The sequence below is a fragment of the Vipera ursinii genome (assembly GCF_947247035.1).
Source record: "Vipera ursinii genome assembly, chromosome: 1".
In the NCBI taxonomy this organism is placed as follows: domain Eukaryota; kingdom Metazoa; phylum Chordata; class Lepidosauria; order Squamata; family Viperidae; genus Vipera; species Vipera ursinii.
In genome coordinates, this window is record NC_139512.1 from 316,926,785 (window position 1) to 316,946,417 (window position 19,633).

Sequence of the window (19,633 nt, forward strand, 5' to 3'; positions counted from 1 at the left end):
TCGGCAACCTGCTGACGCAGCTTTCGTTCCAGAGCAGGGACCCCCGGAGAGACGCTGCAGCGATCCTCCCCCCGCGGGAAATCCACCCTCTTTCAAGCCCCGCCGCACCCCCCCCCGCCGTTGGCAACCCCGGGAGCGCCTTGGGAGAGCCTCCGCAGCGGAGCCCCGGGCTTGCAGGAGGGCCGCGCTCTGTGCACGCTCAGGAGCCGCCTTCTCCTTTGCGGGGGGGAGGAGGGAGAGAAGGCTCCCGTCCAGCGCTGGAGCGAAGGCAGAGCGGCCCGAAGGAGGAGTCACGCTGTGTGGTTGTGTGTTTGTGTGTATGTGTGTGTGTGGCGCGCCATGGGGCGTCAGGCCCTTCCCGGCTGGGGCTCCGGTGCCTCCGCCCTGCCGGATCCCGGCGCCGTCGAGCGCACCCCCCCAGATGTTGCGCCCGGTGCGGCCGGCCCCCCCTGCACCCCCCACGCTACGCCATTGAGTTAAGCTTATCCACTAGATAATCTTGAGCACTAAGGGTATATGAAAGTTGGTAATCTTTAAGCAATTTTATCAGTTTTGTTCATAATTCCTGTTTGTAAGTCTGTCACCAGTAAGAACTAAAGTTATTTGTTTTATACTGTTTTGACTTATCCAATAGCATAACAGATAAGTAAAAATTTCCTTAGTTATCCAATTAGTGGATGTTGACACCTGATAAGGAACAACTAAAATAAAAATGGTATATGATGCTGAACCTAATGTAGGTGATAATATATATGTTCTTGCAGTCTTTGGCAGCTATAAAATGTAGAGGAAAAAGTTTTAAGGTTCATTGGCTGTAAAGCATTCAGAAATTGGAAAAAGAGTCTATATTCATCTCTTAACAAAAAAGATATACAGGTAATCCTTGGTTAACAATCACATATTCAGTGACTGTTTGAAGTTATGACAACACTGAACAAGGGGGTCTTGTGACTGGTCCTCGAAGTTCCGGCTGTTCCAGTACCCATACAGTTACATGATCGCAATCTGGGTTGTACTTAATAAGAGTTGCAGCATTCCACAGTCACATGATCACCATTTGCAGCCTTCTCTGTTGGCTTCCCTTAAGCAAAATCAATGAGGAAGCTGGAAGGTTGCAAGTCACTCCCATAAGTCTCCCTTGGCTGGCAGCAACCATCCCTAGACCAGCTACATTGGTTTCATTGGCCACTTGCATACCCTCTCCAGCCCAGCAACAACCATTCTTAGTTCTGCCATGCCTCACCACTCATCTGCACATTATCCCCACCTGGTAGCAGCCACTTACCTATTTGCCAGCCTGCTTGTGAATATCTGGGACTTGCAACTTCCTGCCAGCTTCCCCAGTGATTTGCTTGTTGGAAGCAAAGTTGCAAAGAAATCCTCACTTAATGACCTGTGATCCTTGCTTAACAGTGGCAGCAGAGGTTGCCAGGATTGTATTATTAAGGAATGTACTCATACGATATTTTGCTTTACAACCACATTGCATTGTAATAAAAATTCTGGTCCTGGTTACTGTTGTTAACCGAGGACTATCTGTACCAACATCAGTGAAAGAATGCAACTGAAAATCATAGATTTTCTAAAATACAATTCAGCACTTTTTTCAAAGCATTAAAAGAATCTTACAGCAGCGATGCAATAAATGTACAGTATACATGAGTAAATGTACAATGTACATCATCCAGAGTCACTTGTTGAGATGGGTAGCTATAGAAATCAAATCAAATATTATTGTCATACACAGATATCAGAATAGGTCCTAGAAGTATCTCTTACATCTGTCTAATGATGCTATCTCCTTCACCTCCTTATATGTTCTGGTAAGGCATATTGGATTATTGTTCTTGCTCCTTGTCTTATAGAAGCAATTTCTTCAGAGTCTGCATCTACAAAAAATACATGCCCTTATCCATGTACAGTCTGATTCCCTCTGCTAAAAATAGTGTTTTAAGATCAAAGCATAGTTCATTTGGAACAAATCTAGAAATGGAGGCTAGATACATTTGGGGTTACTATCTCCTTTGCAACCTTTGATTAAAGTGAAATCTACCCCAAAACCTGGAAGTAAGTGAAACAATAGAACTGTTGCTTCAGAAAACTCTGTTAAATTAAAATAATATTAGAAAAGCTATTTATGGGAAAAAGAATTGAAACCTGTAGTCATATGCCTTTAAGCTGCTTGGCTAAGGAAAATTATTACAGAATTATTCTCTTATAAAAATTTTATTTTTATTTCTTAAAAAATACCTTATTAGGTCATGCAGGAGATGAGAGAGACCTTACCCACCCACATATCAGTTAGAGGAAGGATGAGGCAATTCCTACAAAGGCGGTACAGTGCGAGCAATTTAGCCATTGCCCCAGAACACAAGGCAAGTCCAAGGTGTGAAGACCAGAGGACCTTTTGGAAACCTCCAGTTTTCCTTCTTGTGGGGTTCAGCCATTCGATTGGAGACAGATACATGCATATATGATATCAGCAAGAAATACAGTAAAACCTCAATTTAACATTTAATGAGGGGAGGAAGTGTTTGTTAAAAGCAAAATGTCTTTTAAATTTATGCATGTACTGAAGCAGATTTTGTCATTAATCCAAAGTCTGCTATATTAAGTCCATTAAATTGAAGGCTTATTGTAAAAATATTTTCTGTTTGTATGTTTGTATTTCTCTGTACATATGAAGACGATCTTCATCCATTTATCAGGAAGCAAATTCATGCATTCCCTTTGGAATCCTTAAGATACTATTTACTGTATCACTTACTTTCACATTTCTCAGACAGATTTGTATATTTCTAAACAAACCATAGTGTAACAAACTACTAGTTTATGTGGGGTCTGGAAGTATTCTCGGAAATCAAGATGATGACTGAGGGTGGTACTTTATTTCATAGTATGCTAGCTCTGCATCCAAAAAGAAGAATAAAGTAGACATAATTTTCAGTAACGCCCAGCATCCCTAAGATTCTCAACAGTCACTGAAACACCTTTGGAAATTTCTTTTTCCATGATAAAAGGGAAGATGTGCCACATTGCCATATTTTTGTGTCCATATTTGTATGTGTGAACCTATACCAAACAGAACATACACCAAAAAAGGAGGATCAGGATAAAAAAAAATGATACCTGGAAGTTGAGTTATTCTAAAATTGATTCCCTGTATTTTTTTCTCATACATAATAATAATTAATAAATAATAGTAATAGTAATAGTAATAGTAATAGTAATAATAATAATAATAATAATAATAATAATAATAATAATAATATAAGTTGGAAGGGACCTTGGAGGTCATCTAGTCCAACCCCCTGCTCAGGCAGGAAACCTTATACCATATCTTAGAACCTTGCCCATTTTTTTAGTAATGAGATGAGAATTGTTTGTCATTCTTGCATTCATATGGTGATTTTATCAATGAAATAGATTTTGAATACAGTCCAATATATACTGCTCAAAAAAATAAAGGGAACACTTAAACAACACAATGTACTGTATTTAATAGTAGAATGTCTTATCTTATGTTCCCTTTATTTTTTTGAGCAGTATATATTTACCTGGAAATAAAATTTGTTGAGTAAAGTTGCTCTATGGATACACAATCAAAAAGGTTTGAATTAATTAACAAAATACTTCTGTGCATTCATGTTCAGAAGTGTATCCTGCTAAACTATGTAAGGAGGCTCAGAATTATAATGTCAGGTTTGCTTATAACTTAGTTTAAGTAATAGGTATTTCTGATACCTTGAATACAGTAATAATTATTGCTTTCCATTTGGAGTTCTTTTCTATCTGAACATCTGGAAAGTACCATTCTTGGGGTAGAAACAAGGCCACAGATTACTTTGCAGTGGCTGTTTGGTACATGACTGCAGCTTCTCATGGCTTTCTTGTTTTAAATGTGGTCTGTAAGAACTGTATTCATTATGTGTATCGTGGCTGTTATTTAAATTTGGCTTTGAGATACTAATTTTTGGCTGTGCATGGTTATGAATATTTGATGATTGAACTACTTAGTAATTAATAGCTTAATAATGCATCATACATGAGAAAATAATGCAACTTCACTGCTTTAAACAAATGGATTGGCTGAATGGACTGGCTTATAAATCAGTAACACAAATTTGAAGAATAAATATGTCAATATTTATACTATACTATACTATACTATACTATACTATTTCCTCTTATATTCTAGTTCCCTTTATAAAGGTAAAATTTCCCTGTCCAGTCATATCTGTCTCTGGGGCACAGAGTTCTTCGCCGTTTCTTGGCCAGTGTTGTGTGAAGACATTTTCCATGGTCATGTGGCCAGTATGGCTATACGCCAAAGACGCACAGGATGCTGTTACCCTCCCACTGAGTGTTACCTATTAATCTACTTGGATTTGCATGCTTTCCAAGGGCTAGGTGGGCAGGAGCTGGGGCAGGAACGGGAGCTCACTCCATTGTGCAGCACTTGGATCTTTATATGGGACCCTAATTATTCCATAAATTGGCAGTAGAAACCTTAATGCACACCGAGACTCCTTCCCAATTTAACCCAAAATTGTTCTGGCATTTTATGTATGATGTTGTTGTTAGCTGCGAAGTCGTGTCCGACCCATCGCGACCCTATGGACAACATTCCTCCAGGCCTTCCTGTCCTCTACCATCTTCTGGAGTCCATTTAAGCTCACGCCTACTGCTTCAGTGACTCCATCCAGCCACCTCATTCTCTGTCGTCCCCTTCTTCTATTGCCCTCGAACTTCCCCAGCATTAGGCTCTTCTCCAGGGAGTCCTTCCTTCTCATTAGGTGGCCAAAGTACTTGAGTTTTAGCTTCAGGATCTGGCCTTCTAAAGAGCAGTCAGGATTGATCTCCTCTAGGACTGACCGGTTTGATCGCCTTGCAGTCCAAGGGACTCGCAGGAGTCTTCTCCAGCACCACAGTTCAAAGGCCTCAATTCTTTGGCGCTCAGCCTTTCTTATGGTCCAACTTTCACTACCATACATTGCAACTGGAAAGACCATAGCCTTGACTATACGCACTTTTGTTGACAGGGTGATGTCTCTGCTTTTTAGTGTGCTGTCTAGATTTGCCATGGCTTTCCTCCCCAGGAGCAAGCGTCTTTTAATTTCTTGGCTACAGTCCCCATCTGCAGTGATCTTGGAGCCCAGGAAAATAAAATCTGTCACTACCTCCATTTCTTCCCCATCTATTTGCCAGGAATTGAGAGGGCCAGATGCCATGATCTTGGTTTTCTTAATGTTAAGTTTCAACCCAACTTTTGCACTCTCCTTCTTCACCTGCAACAAGAGGCTCTTTAGTTCTTCTTCACTTTCTGCCATTAGAGTGGTATCATCTGCGTATCTTAGGTTGTTGATATTTCTTCCGGCAATCTTAATTCCAACTTTTGATTCATCTAGCCCTGCCTTTCTCATGATGTGCTCTGCATATAAGTTAAATAGGCAGGGCGACAGTATACAGCCTTGCCGGACTCCTTTCCCAATTTTGAACCAATCAGTGGTTCCGTGTCCAGTTCTCACTGTTGCTTCTTGACCCGCATATAGGTTTCTCAAGAGACCAATAAGATGGTCTGGTACTCCCATCTCTTTAAGAACTTGCCACAGTTTGTTATGATCCACACAATCAAAGGCTTTAGCATAGTCAATGAAGCAGAAGTAGATGTTTTTCTGGAACTCCCTAGCTTTCTCCATGATCCAGCGTATGTTGGCAATTTGATCTCTAGTTCCTCTGCCTCTTCGAAATCCTGCCTGCACTTCTGGTAGTTCTCGATCCACATACTGCTGAAGTCTAGCTTGTAGGATTTTAAGCATGACTTTACTAGCATGAGAAATGAGTGCAATGGTGCGATAGTTTGAACATTCTTTGGCACTGCCTTTCTTAGGAATTGGAATGTAAACTGATCTTTTCCAATCCTGTGGCCACTGTTGAGTTTTCCAAATTTGCTGGCAAATTGAGTGTAGCACTTTTACTGCATCGTCTTTTAAGATTTTGAATAGCTCAGCCGGAATACTGTCGCCTCCACTAGCTTTGTTGTTGCTCAGCTTTTCTAAGGCCCACTTCACTTCACATTCTAGGATGTCTGGCTCGAGGTCAGTGACCACCTCATTGTGATTATCAGGGACGTTAAGCTCATTCTTGTATAGTTCTTCTGTGTAATTTTGCCACCTCTTCTTAATCTCTTCTGCCTCTGTTAGGTCCCTACCATTTTGGTCCTTTATCATGCCCATTTTTGCATTAAACGTTCCCTTCATTTCTCCAATTTTCTTGAAAAGATCTCTGGTCCTCCCTATTCTATTGTTTTCTTCTATTTCTTTGCACTGTTCATTTAAGAAGGCATTCTTATCTCTTCTAGCTATTCTCTGGAATTCTGCATTCAATTGGGTGTATCTTTCTTTTTCTCCCTTGCCTTTCGCTTCCCTCCTTTCCTCAGCTATTTGCAAAGCTTCCTCAGACAGCCATTTTGCTTTCTTGCATTTCTTTTTCTTTGGGATGGTTTTGGTTGCTACCTGTTGTACAATGTCACGAACCTCTGTCCATAGTTCTTCAGGCACTCTGTCTATCAGATCTAATTCCTTAAATCTATTTGTCACCTCTACTGTATATTCAACAGGGATATGATTTAATTCATACCTGACTGGCCTAGTGCTTTTCCCTACTTTCTTCAGTTTAAGCCTAAACTTTGCAAGGAGAAGCTCATGGTCTGAGCCACAGTCAGCTCCTGGTCTTGTTTTTACTGACTGTATAGAGCTTCTCCATCTTTGGCTGCAGAGCATATAGTCAATCTGATTTCTGTGTTGACCATCTGGTGATGTCCATGTGTAGAGCCGTCTCTTGGGTTGTTGGAAAAGAGTGTTTGCTATGACCATCGTATTCTCTTGACAGAATTCTATCAGCCTGTGCCCTGCTTCATTTTGCACTCCAAGGCCAAACTTGTATGATATGCCTAGCTTATTTTGTTTTCAGTTATAATAGTTACAAATGAACGAAAATTTTTTTCCAGAATGAAATACTAGCCTTTATTTCTTAGAACATTTGATCCCAAATGTATTCAGAGACATTACTTGGAAGTAAAAGCGATGGACAGCTGAAAATAACTACTTCATTTTGAAGTGGTCTGGAGGTGAGATAGAGGATGGAAGAAGGCTTGAATTGGAAATGTGACCAAACAACAAAAGGGATAAAGAGACAAGGAATAGCAAATGTGTTGATGATTTCCACTCTTCATAAATTAGTTAAGTGTAAATAGAAAAATTGTGGACCATTGACAATTGACACTGTCATAGGAAGTGCCATTGTTTCACTATTATGCTTGTATATTATATTTTGTTTTGTTTTGCTTTTGTTGCTATGTTGAGCCTTAGGCAACTTTTTTTTAAAGAGTTTTCTCCTTTTCAACTAAACTCTGTGAATAAGAGCTCATATTAACTGAAGGTGATATTGAAGAATTGTTAAGTGTTAGGGCCTGGAAGTATGTTTAGTTAACAGTGTAATGAAGATTGCCTTTTGAGTTGCAATCTAAGAAATTGGAAACATTCAGGTGCAGTTCTTAGGACAAAATCTGTGATAGAATAAACAACTAAAATAGAATACATAGTAGCAAATGTGTGTTACAGTGTCAGGTGGAATACAGCACATAATTACAATATATTGATACCATAGGTTGATGTTAAGCAGAGTAGTTGATTAATGTCTGTTAAATAATAGTCTAAATTTAATGCGAGCTAATAATACTTGTGAACTGAAAATAAATTCTACTCTTTCAAAGTGTTCTATCATTTGTTCTATCATTTAATGGCAACCATAAAAATTACTTACCTGGAAAACTAATATTAGAAAAGAGATATATATTTAGTAGCCTTTTGATGTTAAGCAGCAGCTGGGGGAAAAAGCAGGCAGCCTGCTCAAATGATCAGCCAACTCCTCAGATCATCAACCACTTTGTGGGTCATCGTTCAGAATTCTTGCTTTAATGTACTTGCAGATGAATAGAACACTTTTTACAGGGTTTTGCTAATAGTTATCTTTTAGGAATATTGCAGATTTTAGCATTTAAGCTCCCATCAGTGGGTTTCCAGGGAGCTTTTTAAAATGTCCAATGATCCAGAATTGTCTAAAATTATTTTTAATAGAAGATTTTTTTAGTTCATTAGTATGAAATACTTTGTTAATAAACATATCAAGTGAATGGTCTGCACAACCATTATAACATCATTATAAGTATTTTTTTAGTATAGATGTATTTTTTATCATTGAAATCAAACTGAAAATTCAACTCTAATATGATTAATAGCTGTGGTTAAAGAAAGTAAATCTTGAAAGCATGTGACCATATTTTTATACCAATTTTTTTGCATCCATATTTGTGTCATTTATCAGTAAAAAGAAATACTGAGGGTTCAGTGTTGAAATCTCAGTCTAAACTTTACACACGCTCCCACATGCACATACACACAGAGATGTAGATGTTCAAAGTCTGTCACATCTAAACTCTGTGACATGCTTAGAGTTCTTTTGAGAGGACTTGAAATCTTACTTTCATCTGGAAAGTTCTCACCTTAAACAGCATACTAATGTGAAAACCAACTGCACTCCAGTAGTGAAGTTAGGCCTGAACATTTGTAATAAAGTCCTCTTGTCATTTGGGAACTTTCTGCTATGGTCACCCAGAAATTGACATGACAAGGACAATAGTAATACATATCTTGTATCTGTACCTGACAACATGATATTTATATATCCAACGGAGCCAGATACTGGCTAGTTAGGCATGTGTGTACAATTACTGTTGCTTATTTTAGTAGCTCTAATTATTAACCCTTTCGTGCAACAATGATTGGTGCTTATGATATGTCTCAAGTCAATATAAATGTAAAACTGCACACATTTGGAATTATTTATATATTTATTTACAGATAGCCATATGGAAACAGTAGTAAAGCATTGGAATGCTGGGAGGAAAAAAATTAGTGTTCTTCCCAATTAAAGTAATATAGCCGATTTGTATTAAAGTACAATTATTTCAGTTGCTTAATCTTTTATTGATAGATATAAACTGAAAGTGAGATGAATTACTTTCATTTTATTCATGAATTAAATATTCATCTATTTATTCTTTATTCAATAAGTGACTCTCCTAAATTAATTGTCTTTCTGTCTTTGTGATGTAGGTAACATAATCCATGGGTAAAGTTGGGAAAATGTGGAACAGCTTCAAGTACAGATGCCAAAGTCTCTTTAATCCTGAAGGTGGAAATAGAAATGAAAATGTAGACATAAATTTCAATAGTGCATCTGTTAGAGATAAAAGTGTTTACATGCCTGGTCCAACTCAGCAGCAACCTACCAGTCCTTTGCAACTTAATCTAAATACTTCAAAAGGCTTTTCGAGGAAGAATCAAAACTGTGCCACAGAAATCCCTCAGATTGTTGAAATAAGCATTGAGAAAGAGATTGACTTGAATGTTGCCTCGGGAGCTAAATTTGCACGAAGGGATTCCTACTCAAGGCATGCTCCATGGGGTGGGAAAAAGAAACATTCCTGCTCTACAAAAACCCAGAGCTCTTTGGAAAGTGATAAAAGATTTGGCTGTTCTCACTTGCAAAGGAGGGAAAGAAGATACGGTGTGAGCTCAGTTAACGATACCGATAGCATCTCTAGCAGAACCATAGGAAATCGTTCTCTGAGGCAAAGATTGCAGGAAACTGTAGGCTTATGTTTCCCTATGAGAACATACTGCAAACAATCTAAGCCTCTTTTTTCCAACAAAAGGAAGATCCATCTTTCTGAACTAATGTTAGAAAAATGTCCTTTTCCTGCTGGGTCAGATCTGGCCCAAAAGTGGCATTTAATTAAACAGCACACAGCTCCAGTGAGCCCACATTCTGCTATTTTTGATGCATTTGACTCCTCCTTGGCTTCTACAGAAGATGAGGAAGACAGGCTGAGAGAGAGACGAAGGCTCAGTATAGAAGAAGGGGTGGATCCTCCTCCCAATGCTCAGATACATACTTTTGAAGCTACTGCACAGGTTAATCCATTATATAAATTAGGGCCAAAGCTGCCCCCTGGCATGTCTGAACTGATGGGAGACTGCAATTCAACAACACAAGGAAGTTGTGATTTGGAGGAAGACACAACTACTCTCTGCTTGCAGTCACGTAGACAAAAGCAGCGCCAAATATCTGGTGAGAGCCATAGCCACATCAGTAGACAAGGAGCTTGGAAAGTACATACTCAGATTGATTATATTCACTGTCTAGTGCCAGACTTGCTTCAGATTACCAGTAATCCATGCTACTGGGGTGTGATGGACCGTTATGAAGCAGAAGCACTTCTAGAAGGAAAACCTGAAGGCACTTTTTTGCTCAGGGACTCTGCTCAGGAAGACTACCTCTTCTCAGTGAGTTTCCGACGTTATAACCGGTCTTTACATGCACGCATCGAGCAATGGAATCACAACTTCAGTTTTGATGCTCATGATCCCTGTGTGTTTCACTCCTCCACTGTAACAGGGCTTCTGGAACACTACAAAGATCCTATTTCTTGTATGTTTTTTGAACCGCTACTTACAGTTTCTCTAAATAGGACTTTTCCTTTCAGCTTGCAATATATCTGCCGGGCAGTAATTTGCAGGTACACTTCATATGATGGGATTGATTGTCTTCCTTTGCCAACAATGTTGCAGGACTTTCTGAAGGAATATCATTATAAGCAAAAGGTTAGAGTACGATGGTTGGAGCGGGAACCAATTAAGGCAAAGTGAATAGAGTTCAGAATCCCTAGTAAACTCACATTGTGATTTTTTGGTGTATTTGTTACAGTATACCCACGGTAAGCACATCAGTGTTCAGCTTTTAATGTACTTTGAGCTTATTGTGTTTATGATGCTGCCTCCAGTTAGTTGTGAATACCTCTTGAAACATGAACAGAACACAAAGTCACATTTTTCATCCATTATAATTTGTCACTTACAAAATATGTCCACTTTCTAATATAATATTAATATAAGAAAGCTATTGGGCATTAACTTTTAAATTCTAGTCAGTTTCATAATTTACAATTAAGTAGCTTGCTAGCTTTTCTTCTTCTTGATTAATATGAGCACTTAGATACCAAAAATTGATTCAGTATAACTGCATTCTCAACAAAAAAAGTACTACTTTTCACAGTTCAGTATCTCCTAGGCCACTTTTTATATCAGAACTGTTTTAAGAGGAAAAATCATAAGTAACGGGAAATCACTATAACATGTCCTTTCTGTATTTTTAAATCACATGCATTAAGAGGTTCTTATACCAAGAGTTGGTTCCAGGATTGTCTCCAAATTATTTTAATAGATTGATCATGTGGGAATAATTAGATAATTAAATTTGCCAAAAAAGAATGTAAATCAAAAATAATTCTAAAACAGGAAAAAAAAATACTTTCAGGTATATTGACAGTAGATGAAACTTATAGTGTGGTATAGAGGTCCCCAATTCTTAGGCTGCAGACTGGCACCGGTCCGTGGTCTGCCAGGAACCATGCTGTGCAAGCAAGTGAAGCTCCATCCACGCACGTGCAGGATCCAGGCAGTGCATGAAACCATGCCCTGCCAGTCTGTGGAAAAGCCGCCCTCCACAGAACCAGTCCCTGGTGCCCCAAAGCTTGGGGCTCTCTGGTCTAGCAGGTCTGATGGATGCAAGGGAAGGTTGCCCTATCACTACAGCAAAGGAAAAATACCTCTTCAGAAAAGCCATTTCTTACTTGTTTCATTAATCAGAGTCATCCTCACTCTGCCTTTTTTTAAATTAACATTTTAGTATTTTAAAAAATCCAGTGGCTTTGAATTAATCACTGCAATAACTATAGTGGTTAAGCTGAACCTTGCCCTAGAATTAACAGCTGGATTTTTTATTAACTCAGAAGTTCTTAGTCTGATCTGCAAGTTCTGTTTCAGGAGGCTTGTGGAAACTTAGTGTAACAGTGAAGAATACCCGTCCGATCTTGCATTTGATTTATATTTTCTGATCATGGTGATCAAGGCCATTTTAATCTGGGTTGGATTATGAAACAAGCTAACACGACCTTGTTCCGGGTTTCTGCTTTTCAAAATAGAATACTGCTACAGGCTGCTGCATTTAGTAATTAAAGGGACTCTTAACAGCCTAACCTTATGCCCATTATTTGTAAAAGCATTGTTTCCGAGGATGCTAGTACTAAAGAAAAAGGTTTATTCAAATATGGGTTATGTGCTTCAGTTGGTAGAAAATTAATTGGAATCTTATGAACCATTTATTTCAATTCGTGTAGCTTGTCAAATATAAATTAAAAAGCATACTACTCTGCTTTTTTTTTTTACTTCTTCAGAAAAATATTTTACATATCTGCTACAAACTGCAATACCATCTAGATTAGTTAGTTTAAACTGACCCAGAACAATTAATATTCTATCCCACTTCTGTTTTCCTCTGATTCCTCTTTGATGCATCAGAACTGTTGTATTTGTAAATCGTATAGCAGCTTTTTTATAATTTGCCTATTGTGTTCCTGCTTAAGTGAAATAATTTGGAAAATGTGCTCTTTTCCTTCCTTTCTCCTTTGGGAACAGAACATATCTTGTTTTGTTCTAGCTGTGTTTGCACTAAAATTTGTCTTGGAATACAGAGTCCCTTAGTTTTGCTTATGTGTCTTGTATCAGTGGGTAGTTTTCTTAGTTTCTTAACCAGTTGCGACAGTATATTCTTCTCCATAGCAGCAAATGTGAGGTGAGAAACTTCAAAGCTGCATATACAAGAAAGTTATATTGTATGTCAACAGTAACCAGTTTATCCACATATATGTTTTTCTTCTGCTTGGTGTGCCTTGTTACAGCTTTTTGTGTGCGTGTGTGCAAATAAAGTACAATATTTTCAATTTTATTCTTGTACAATTACTCTTACATTTGCATAACACTTCTTGGAGCTATTAACATTTTTAGAACCTTGGAAACGGTCAAATCTGCTTGCAGCTATATATTCCATTACTTTGCTACTGATGTGTTTACACTTTTTATTTCTGTTTTTATTGTTGTAAGCCACCTAGAATAGCCTCATGGTGAAATGGACGGCAAATAAATTTAACAAATATAAATTAATTAGACAACAGCTGCAACACTTGCAAGCCAACTCATTCCATAGGGTGGTTGTGGTGAGACAAGAGTGCTTAATAGGTAACTACCACCTTGAGCTTTTGGAGGAGAGGCAGGATACAGACCAAACAAACTTTTAAATAATTTGCATCTGTTTGCTGGTCAGGCCACTAGGCCACCAAATCTCAACATCAATGTAATTATCAAAAATTCAAAAGACAACCATTTCCAGGTATTGATGATATTCAGGTACTAAAATTTTCACAGTATAGTCATCAGAGTTAGAGAACATGATATTCTCTTACTGAATGTATGCATATATTATCTTAGCGGGCTCCATTTATATCACACCATATATTTTTAGGCATGCAGCTACATTTTAGCAATACTTCATTTTGTGGAAGAAATTGATACATTTCTTTAACCGTCCATTATTGATTGTTAATTGATCCTCAAGGTTTAAATACCTTTCCAGTTATAAATCTACTTCAACTTGGTGCAGGCAGGAATTTTGCGTTTTATTTTCCCAAACTCATTGAAATACTAGTTGCTGCAGAGATGTAGGATACCTTTCCTTGTAGGATACCTTTCTCTAGGGTTGAGAAATTTTACCCTTCAAAGTGAACTGTAGCACTATTAAAATAGGGTGGGTTGTTTTTTTATAACATTTTGTTCATTTCATTTAAAAAACATGCAGCACTGGCTCCATTTTTAGCAACTGGGAATTGCATATTCTTCCAGAAAATTCATATTTATTGTATACTGAATCAGAAAAAGAAATGTTCAGTTGAGTTGAAACTGGAATGCTATAAAAACTCTGAAGTTCTAAATTTTAAAACTAGTATGTATTTTTATTTCTTACCATAAAAACAAAATATTGCTCCATTCAAATCTCAGCTTTTATTCAGAATTATTTCTACTGTGAATTTCTGGCAATAATATTACTGTGAGATCCTAGTGATGAGTTGAAATGCTTTTACTGATAAACCTTTACTTATTAAGTTTCTGTTTGATCTGTTAATACAGTGATTTCACTAAAAACACTCTTGCATCTGATTTGGATTTTATAGTATTTGATGGTGTTATTCTTTCTTCTATTTTTTGAGACAGATTTTTTCCTTTTACCATGTTTCCCTGAAAATAAGACCCTGTCTGTTTTTTGCCTCCAAAAGAGGCACCAGGTCTTATTTTGGGGGGATGTCTTTTCCACGGTCTTACAGCGGCGGCACCGATAGCCCCGCCCAGTTCTTCTGTAGCCACTTGTGCACATTGCCCCCGGCCTCCATTTCACCATCTGAGGCCATCAGGAAATGCCTCTGCAGCTGAGAATGGAACTCCAGATTGATAATGCGCGGCACACCCTCACCCCCACCACCCACGCCTGCATTTCACCATCAGGGGCCTTCCAGAAAGGCCTCTGCAGCCAAGAACTGAGCTACAAGCAGCTGGAGAAGTGGGCCAACGAGGGAGGTGTTGATTCATGGGAGGCCTGGCTGCAATGGTAAGTGGGTGTGGGGTGCATGGGGCAGCTCCATCCACCACCCCTGCCCTAGCTTGATTTTTAGGTGTGTGCCTCACCCCAAAACTAGGGTTTATTTTGGGGGTAGGGCTTATATTAGGCCCACCCCCACCCTCCCAAATCAAGCTAGGGCTTATTTTCAGGGTAGGTCTTCCAGGGAAACGTAATAGCCTCAACTTGTTTGAAGTCAAATTTCTTTTTAAATATGGCATTCGTTTCCAAGAATGATGACATTGCTTTTTCGTTTTAGTACATATATTTCTTCATAACAAATGCTCAAATAAACACAACACATGCTGAAATTATCCTTAAAACAGCTGACTATATTAGGAAAAGTGGTAAAACCTAGAAGCAAATATCACCTACTGAATTCATAGTAAGGAGGCAAGTTACTATTGGGTCTCCAGAATTTGAGCAGCTATTTCATGTTTAGATGTACCGGTATCATACAATTTGATATCTTTTGCATAATAGTGCCACTGAACTGCATTGCTCAATATAACCTCTCCTAGTTACATTGATATAGATGAGCATTTGTTAAATAGTGAAGAAAGTAAAACTAAAAATTAAGCTCCACTATAATGGAACTTTTTTTATTCATACAAGTAGGCTTGTACTATGAAATAGGCAAGTCTGATATTTCTATGTGTCTGTATATGTGTGTGTGTATGTGTGTATATATATATATATATATATATATATATATATATATATATATATATATATATATATATATATGCGCACACACATTCTGTGTATGTTATGTATTGTTAATATGTATTTCAAAACTTGCCGGAATGATCTAGGTAAAATTAAAGTCAATAAGATCATCTATCCTAAATACAACAAATTAAATGTATTGCAGTGTGTGTTGGAGACATTTGAGTAAACAGGCATGGTTTTTTGTGATTTAAGAGGAGGGGGTTTTATCCACCAAGAAACCCTCCTCCTGACTATTTTGCTGTAAGAGTTATGTTTTCCTTATAGTGGGTAAGATGATATTGGACATGGCAATGTCAGCACCTTAAATTGGGCTTGATAGCTTACAGACAGCCAGTCCAGTACTTTCAGGCCCAGAGGTCCTAATAATTGGATGATTGTATTTTGTGCTCATTGCAGAACCCAGACTAAGTTCAACAGGACCCCAGTGCACTGTCCATTGCAATAAACAGATTATTAATAGAAGATCTATAGAGCCAGTTCCAGTTTTGAACAATGACTTGGTTCGTCGAAGCCACACACAGCACCAAGTTGAGCTATTCTAATTGGCACAGGCAGATATAAAGGGTAGGAGTGGGGAGAACCCATCACATTGATAGATTGAAGACAACTAATCCAAACTGATGATCTGCTTTGGAAAACGAATTCTGATATACAATTTATTCTGAAAAGTGACCGTGAAGTCATTATTATGGCATAGACTACTGAGATTACTGAGCCTGGTCTGTCTCAGTCTCCATAGTATCATAGCTTATAAGAGCCAGCAAAGTTGGCTATGAGCTTTCTTGCCACTTGCCATCATGTGAGCTCCAGTGACACAATAGAATCAGGTACAGCCCTCTCAAATATATATATTTTCCTTCAGAAGGAATATTGTCTCATCCAAAACAAACTACCTTCCTAATTGTTGGACTTGAAAAATGACCAGGCAAATAAACTTTATGGATTACATTTGATGTCTGCATTAAAAATACAGAAGAGCTCATTAATTTGCCATACATTTTTATTTTGATAATCAGAAAAAGAAAGGCAATGATTTGCTCTCCCACTAAGCAGTTTATTAAGAACCCTTCTCTGAATAGTGTAGAATATTCTCCTATCCCAAAATAACTTCACAGCAATGTACAGGGCATAAGGGAAAGCATGTTTAACAATATTTCAACAGCAGCAGAAAGGTACCTAATGATATCTTAAGAAGTATTAAAATGGTGATTATAACAAGTTGTTGCCAAGATGGAATGTTGAAGAATCAGGAAAAATCATTAGGTATCTTTCAACAAAAGTTGTTACTGTAGAAATAGAAGTTCAACCTAATGTTTTTATGTGTTATGTTATTATCAACCTACTCTAATGCAAGAACTGCATATAGATGGAAACTGAACTGATATCCTTCATCTGGCTGAGCTGCCACCACAAAAATGTGGCTGGGATACATAAGTAATAGGGAATGAATATTGTAAATGTTACTGTACTCCATGCAGAAAATACTCTGATGATGGCCAACCAGAAATTTATTTGCATGCAGAAGCGAATTGGAGTTTTTGCAAATTGGTTACCCAAGATGCTAGGTAACAGGCTCCACTGCAAGTAAGCTTCTACCTTTTTTCTATTCTGGAACATGTACCGATAGTCCTTAACTTACAACAGTTAATTTAGTGACCGAAGTTACAACAGGACTGAAAAAAGAGACTTACGACCATTATTCACACTTAACAACCGTTGCAGCATCCCCGTGAACAAAACTGAACAAAATTCAGAAGCTTGGCAACTGACTCATATTTGCAATGCCTTGAGGTCGTATGATCAGCTTCTGCGTCCGTCTAACAAGCAAAGTCAATGAGGAAACCAGATTCTCTTAATAACTGTGTTACTAACAACAGCTGCAGTGATTCACTTAACAACTGTGGCAAGAAAGGTCGTAAAATGGAACAAAACTCAAATATTTCACTTAGCAATAGAAATTTTGGTCATAAGTCGAGAACTACATGTACACTGAAATTTGTTCTGGAATAATTATTATTACACTTTTATACTCAATGTTTGTTATTTCAAGATGTTTATTATTTTCAATATTTTGTTGATCATTGTGTTCAAATAAAATTGTAACATGTGGCATTCCTCCAGAGTAGATTTTGAAGACACGCAGAGGTCTAGGAGGTACATGAGGCATTTTGTCTCCGGTTCTTTCAAACAAAATCATTTGAAAATTAATTGTCTGATTTCATTGTGCTTTGTGCCAGTTAAGTCAATTTTTATTCTCTTCTTTGCCCTGTAAGTGATAGTAATAGTCATTTTTGATTCACTATCTTATTATTTTCTTAATGTGCTTGTGTTTATCTGTTTTTTAATGATCATACTTTTGTAATTTCTGCCTTCAAAGTCTTTTATTTTGGCAGTAGCTTGCATTTTTTCCCCTTGTAAGCAGTTGCTGCTTTAATCCTAATACATTTTCCTGCCTGCTTACCATATTTGGGCAAAGAACATGTTTTTACGAAGGTCAAGACTAAGTTGTAATCAGTGGGTGACTTGGCTTTAGTGATAGCATATATATATTCCAGAATAATGTGCTTAGCTGCATTTTCTCTTCCCCTCTCCCATTTTGTTGGCTTGGTGAATTAAGAAAGTGAAGACATACAGAACTGACCCACATTTCAGAAGGTGTCCTTGGATCCTTTCAACTTTATCATGCACATTTATAGGGACTGAGACTGCTGGCTCAAGTTGGATGTTTCAGTAAGGAGACCAAACAAAACAAGTGAATGGAACCTTTGGGACAGAAATAGACTTAATGCAGAAAGCCAAAGAAACAAAATGCTTAGAGAGGTATCCAGTGTTTGAAGCACCGGGATTGGGTTTAATGCATCACTGCCATAACAATGCAAGTGGGCTTCAGTTCCAAAATGACAAATTTCTGTTCCAAAGATAGACAATAATCAACCCTATTATGTCACAATATGGTCTTTGGCATGTTGCAGTACTGTTGACATGGTTCTGCTTGAATCCTGAAAATTATTCTCCAAAGCACCTGAAGGCAGGACAAGAAGCAACGGATGGAAACCAGTCAAGGAGAGAAGCAACCTAGAACTAAGGAGAAACTTCCTGACAGTTAGAACAATTAACCAATGGAACAACCTGCCTCCAGAAGTGGTGAATGCTCCAACACTGAAGTTTTTAAGAAGAGACTGGACAGCCATTTGTCTGAAATGGTATAGGGTTTCCTGCCTTAGCAGGGGGTTGGACTAGATGATCTCCAAGGTCCCTTCCAACTTAGATTGTTGTTGTTGTTGTTATTATTATCTTGCATTTAAAAATAATTTGTAGCAAGATATTGGAACATGTAACTGTAACAGTCCTACCATATGAAATGCATCTGTACCAGGTGCCACATTTAATTACTTCAGCTACATTATACGCTTTCTATTTTAGATGAATTTATTGATGCAAAGAAGAATTTGGGCAACAGTACTCTGAACTCCACTGAAATACTGTACCATATGATGCTACTAAACTGTTAGTTCCTTCCAACTTTGTTGAGAAAAGTCTTAACAGCAGTGAGAGAACAGTGATAATTCCCTTGCACAAATCTGAGGATTCACATTAGCAGTAGCCAGTATAGTCTCTCTCCAGCACTATGAGCTGGAAAATACAGCATTACAATAATGATGCGCTCGTACCCTAGAGCAGGGGTCCCCAACCCTCAGTCCATGCACCGGTACTGGGCCATGGCATGCCACACATACACACACACACACACACACACACACACACACAGTATATATATACAGTGTATATATTTTGTTGTTAGTTGCGAAGTCGTGTCCGACCCATCACGACCCTATGGACAATGTTCCTCCAGGCCTTCCTGTCCTCTACCATCTTCTGGAGTCCATCTAGGCTCACGCCTACTGCTTCAGTGACTCCATCCAGCCACCTCATTCTCTGTCGTCCCCTTCTTCTATTGCCCTCAATCTTTCCCAGCATTAGGCTCTTCCTTCCTTCTCATTAGGTGGCCAAAGTATTTGAGTTTTAGCTTCAGGATCTGGCCTTCTAAAGAGCAGTCAGGGTTCATCTCCTCTAGGACTGACCGGTTTGATCGCCTTGCAGTCCAAGGAACTCGCAGGAGTCTTCTCCAGCACCATAGTTCAAAGGCCTCAATTCTTTGGCGCTCAGCCTTTCTTATGGTCCAACTTTCACAGCCATACATTGCAACTGGGAAGACCATAGCCTTGACTATACGCACTTTTGTTGACAGGGTGATGTCTCTGCTTTTTAGTGT

The 19,633-nt window shown here is 38.3% G+C and overlaps 1 protein-coding gene and 1 long non-coding RNA gene across 7 annotated transcripts in view; both read left to right on the forward strand.

Moving 5' to 3' along the window:
* The window catches only part of SOCS5 (suppressor of cytokine signaling 5), a 41,084-nt gene that overhangs the window by 9,310 nt on the left and 12,141 nt on the right, over positions 1-19,633 (forward strand). For 3 of the 6 annotated variants that reach the window (XM_083370808.1, XM_083370809.1, XM_083370807.1), the window contains exon 2: positions 9,177-12,905. In XM_083370808.1, the coding sequence (XP_083226934.1) occupies positions 9,189-10,772 (1,584 nt within the window). In that variant the 5' untranslated portion in view covers positions 9,177-9,188 and the 3' untranslated portion in view covers positions 10,773-12,905. Of the gene's footprint in view, positions 1-2,258; positions 2,862-9,176; positions 12,906-16,445; positions 16,945-19,633 lie in introns of those variants that run through there. The other 3 variants (XR_014493445.1, XM_083370810.1, XR_014493446.1) reach the window with 3 other exon arrangements.
* On the forward strand, positions 13,074-17,468 carry LOC310645327. The gene is made up of 2 exons (XR_014493472.1): positions 13,074-14,619; positions 16,839-17,468. It is a non-coding gene; the product is annotated as an uncharacterized lncRNA (long non-coding RNA).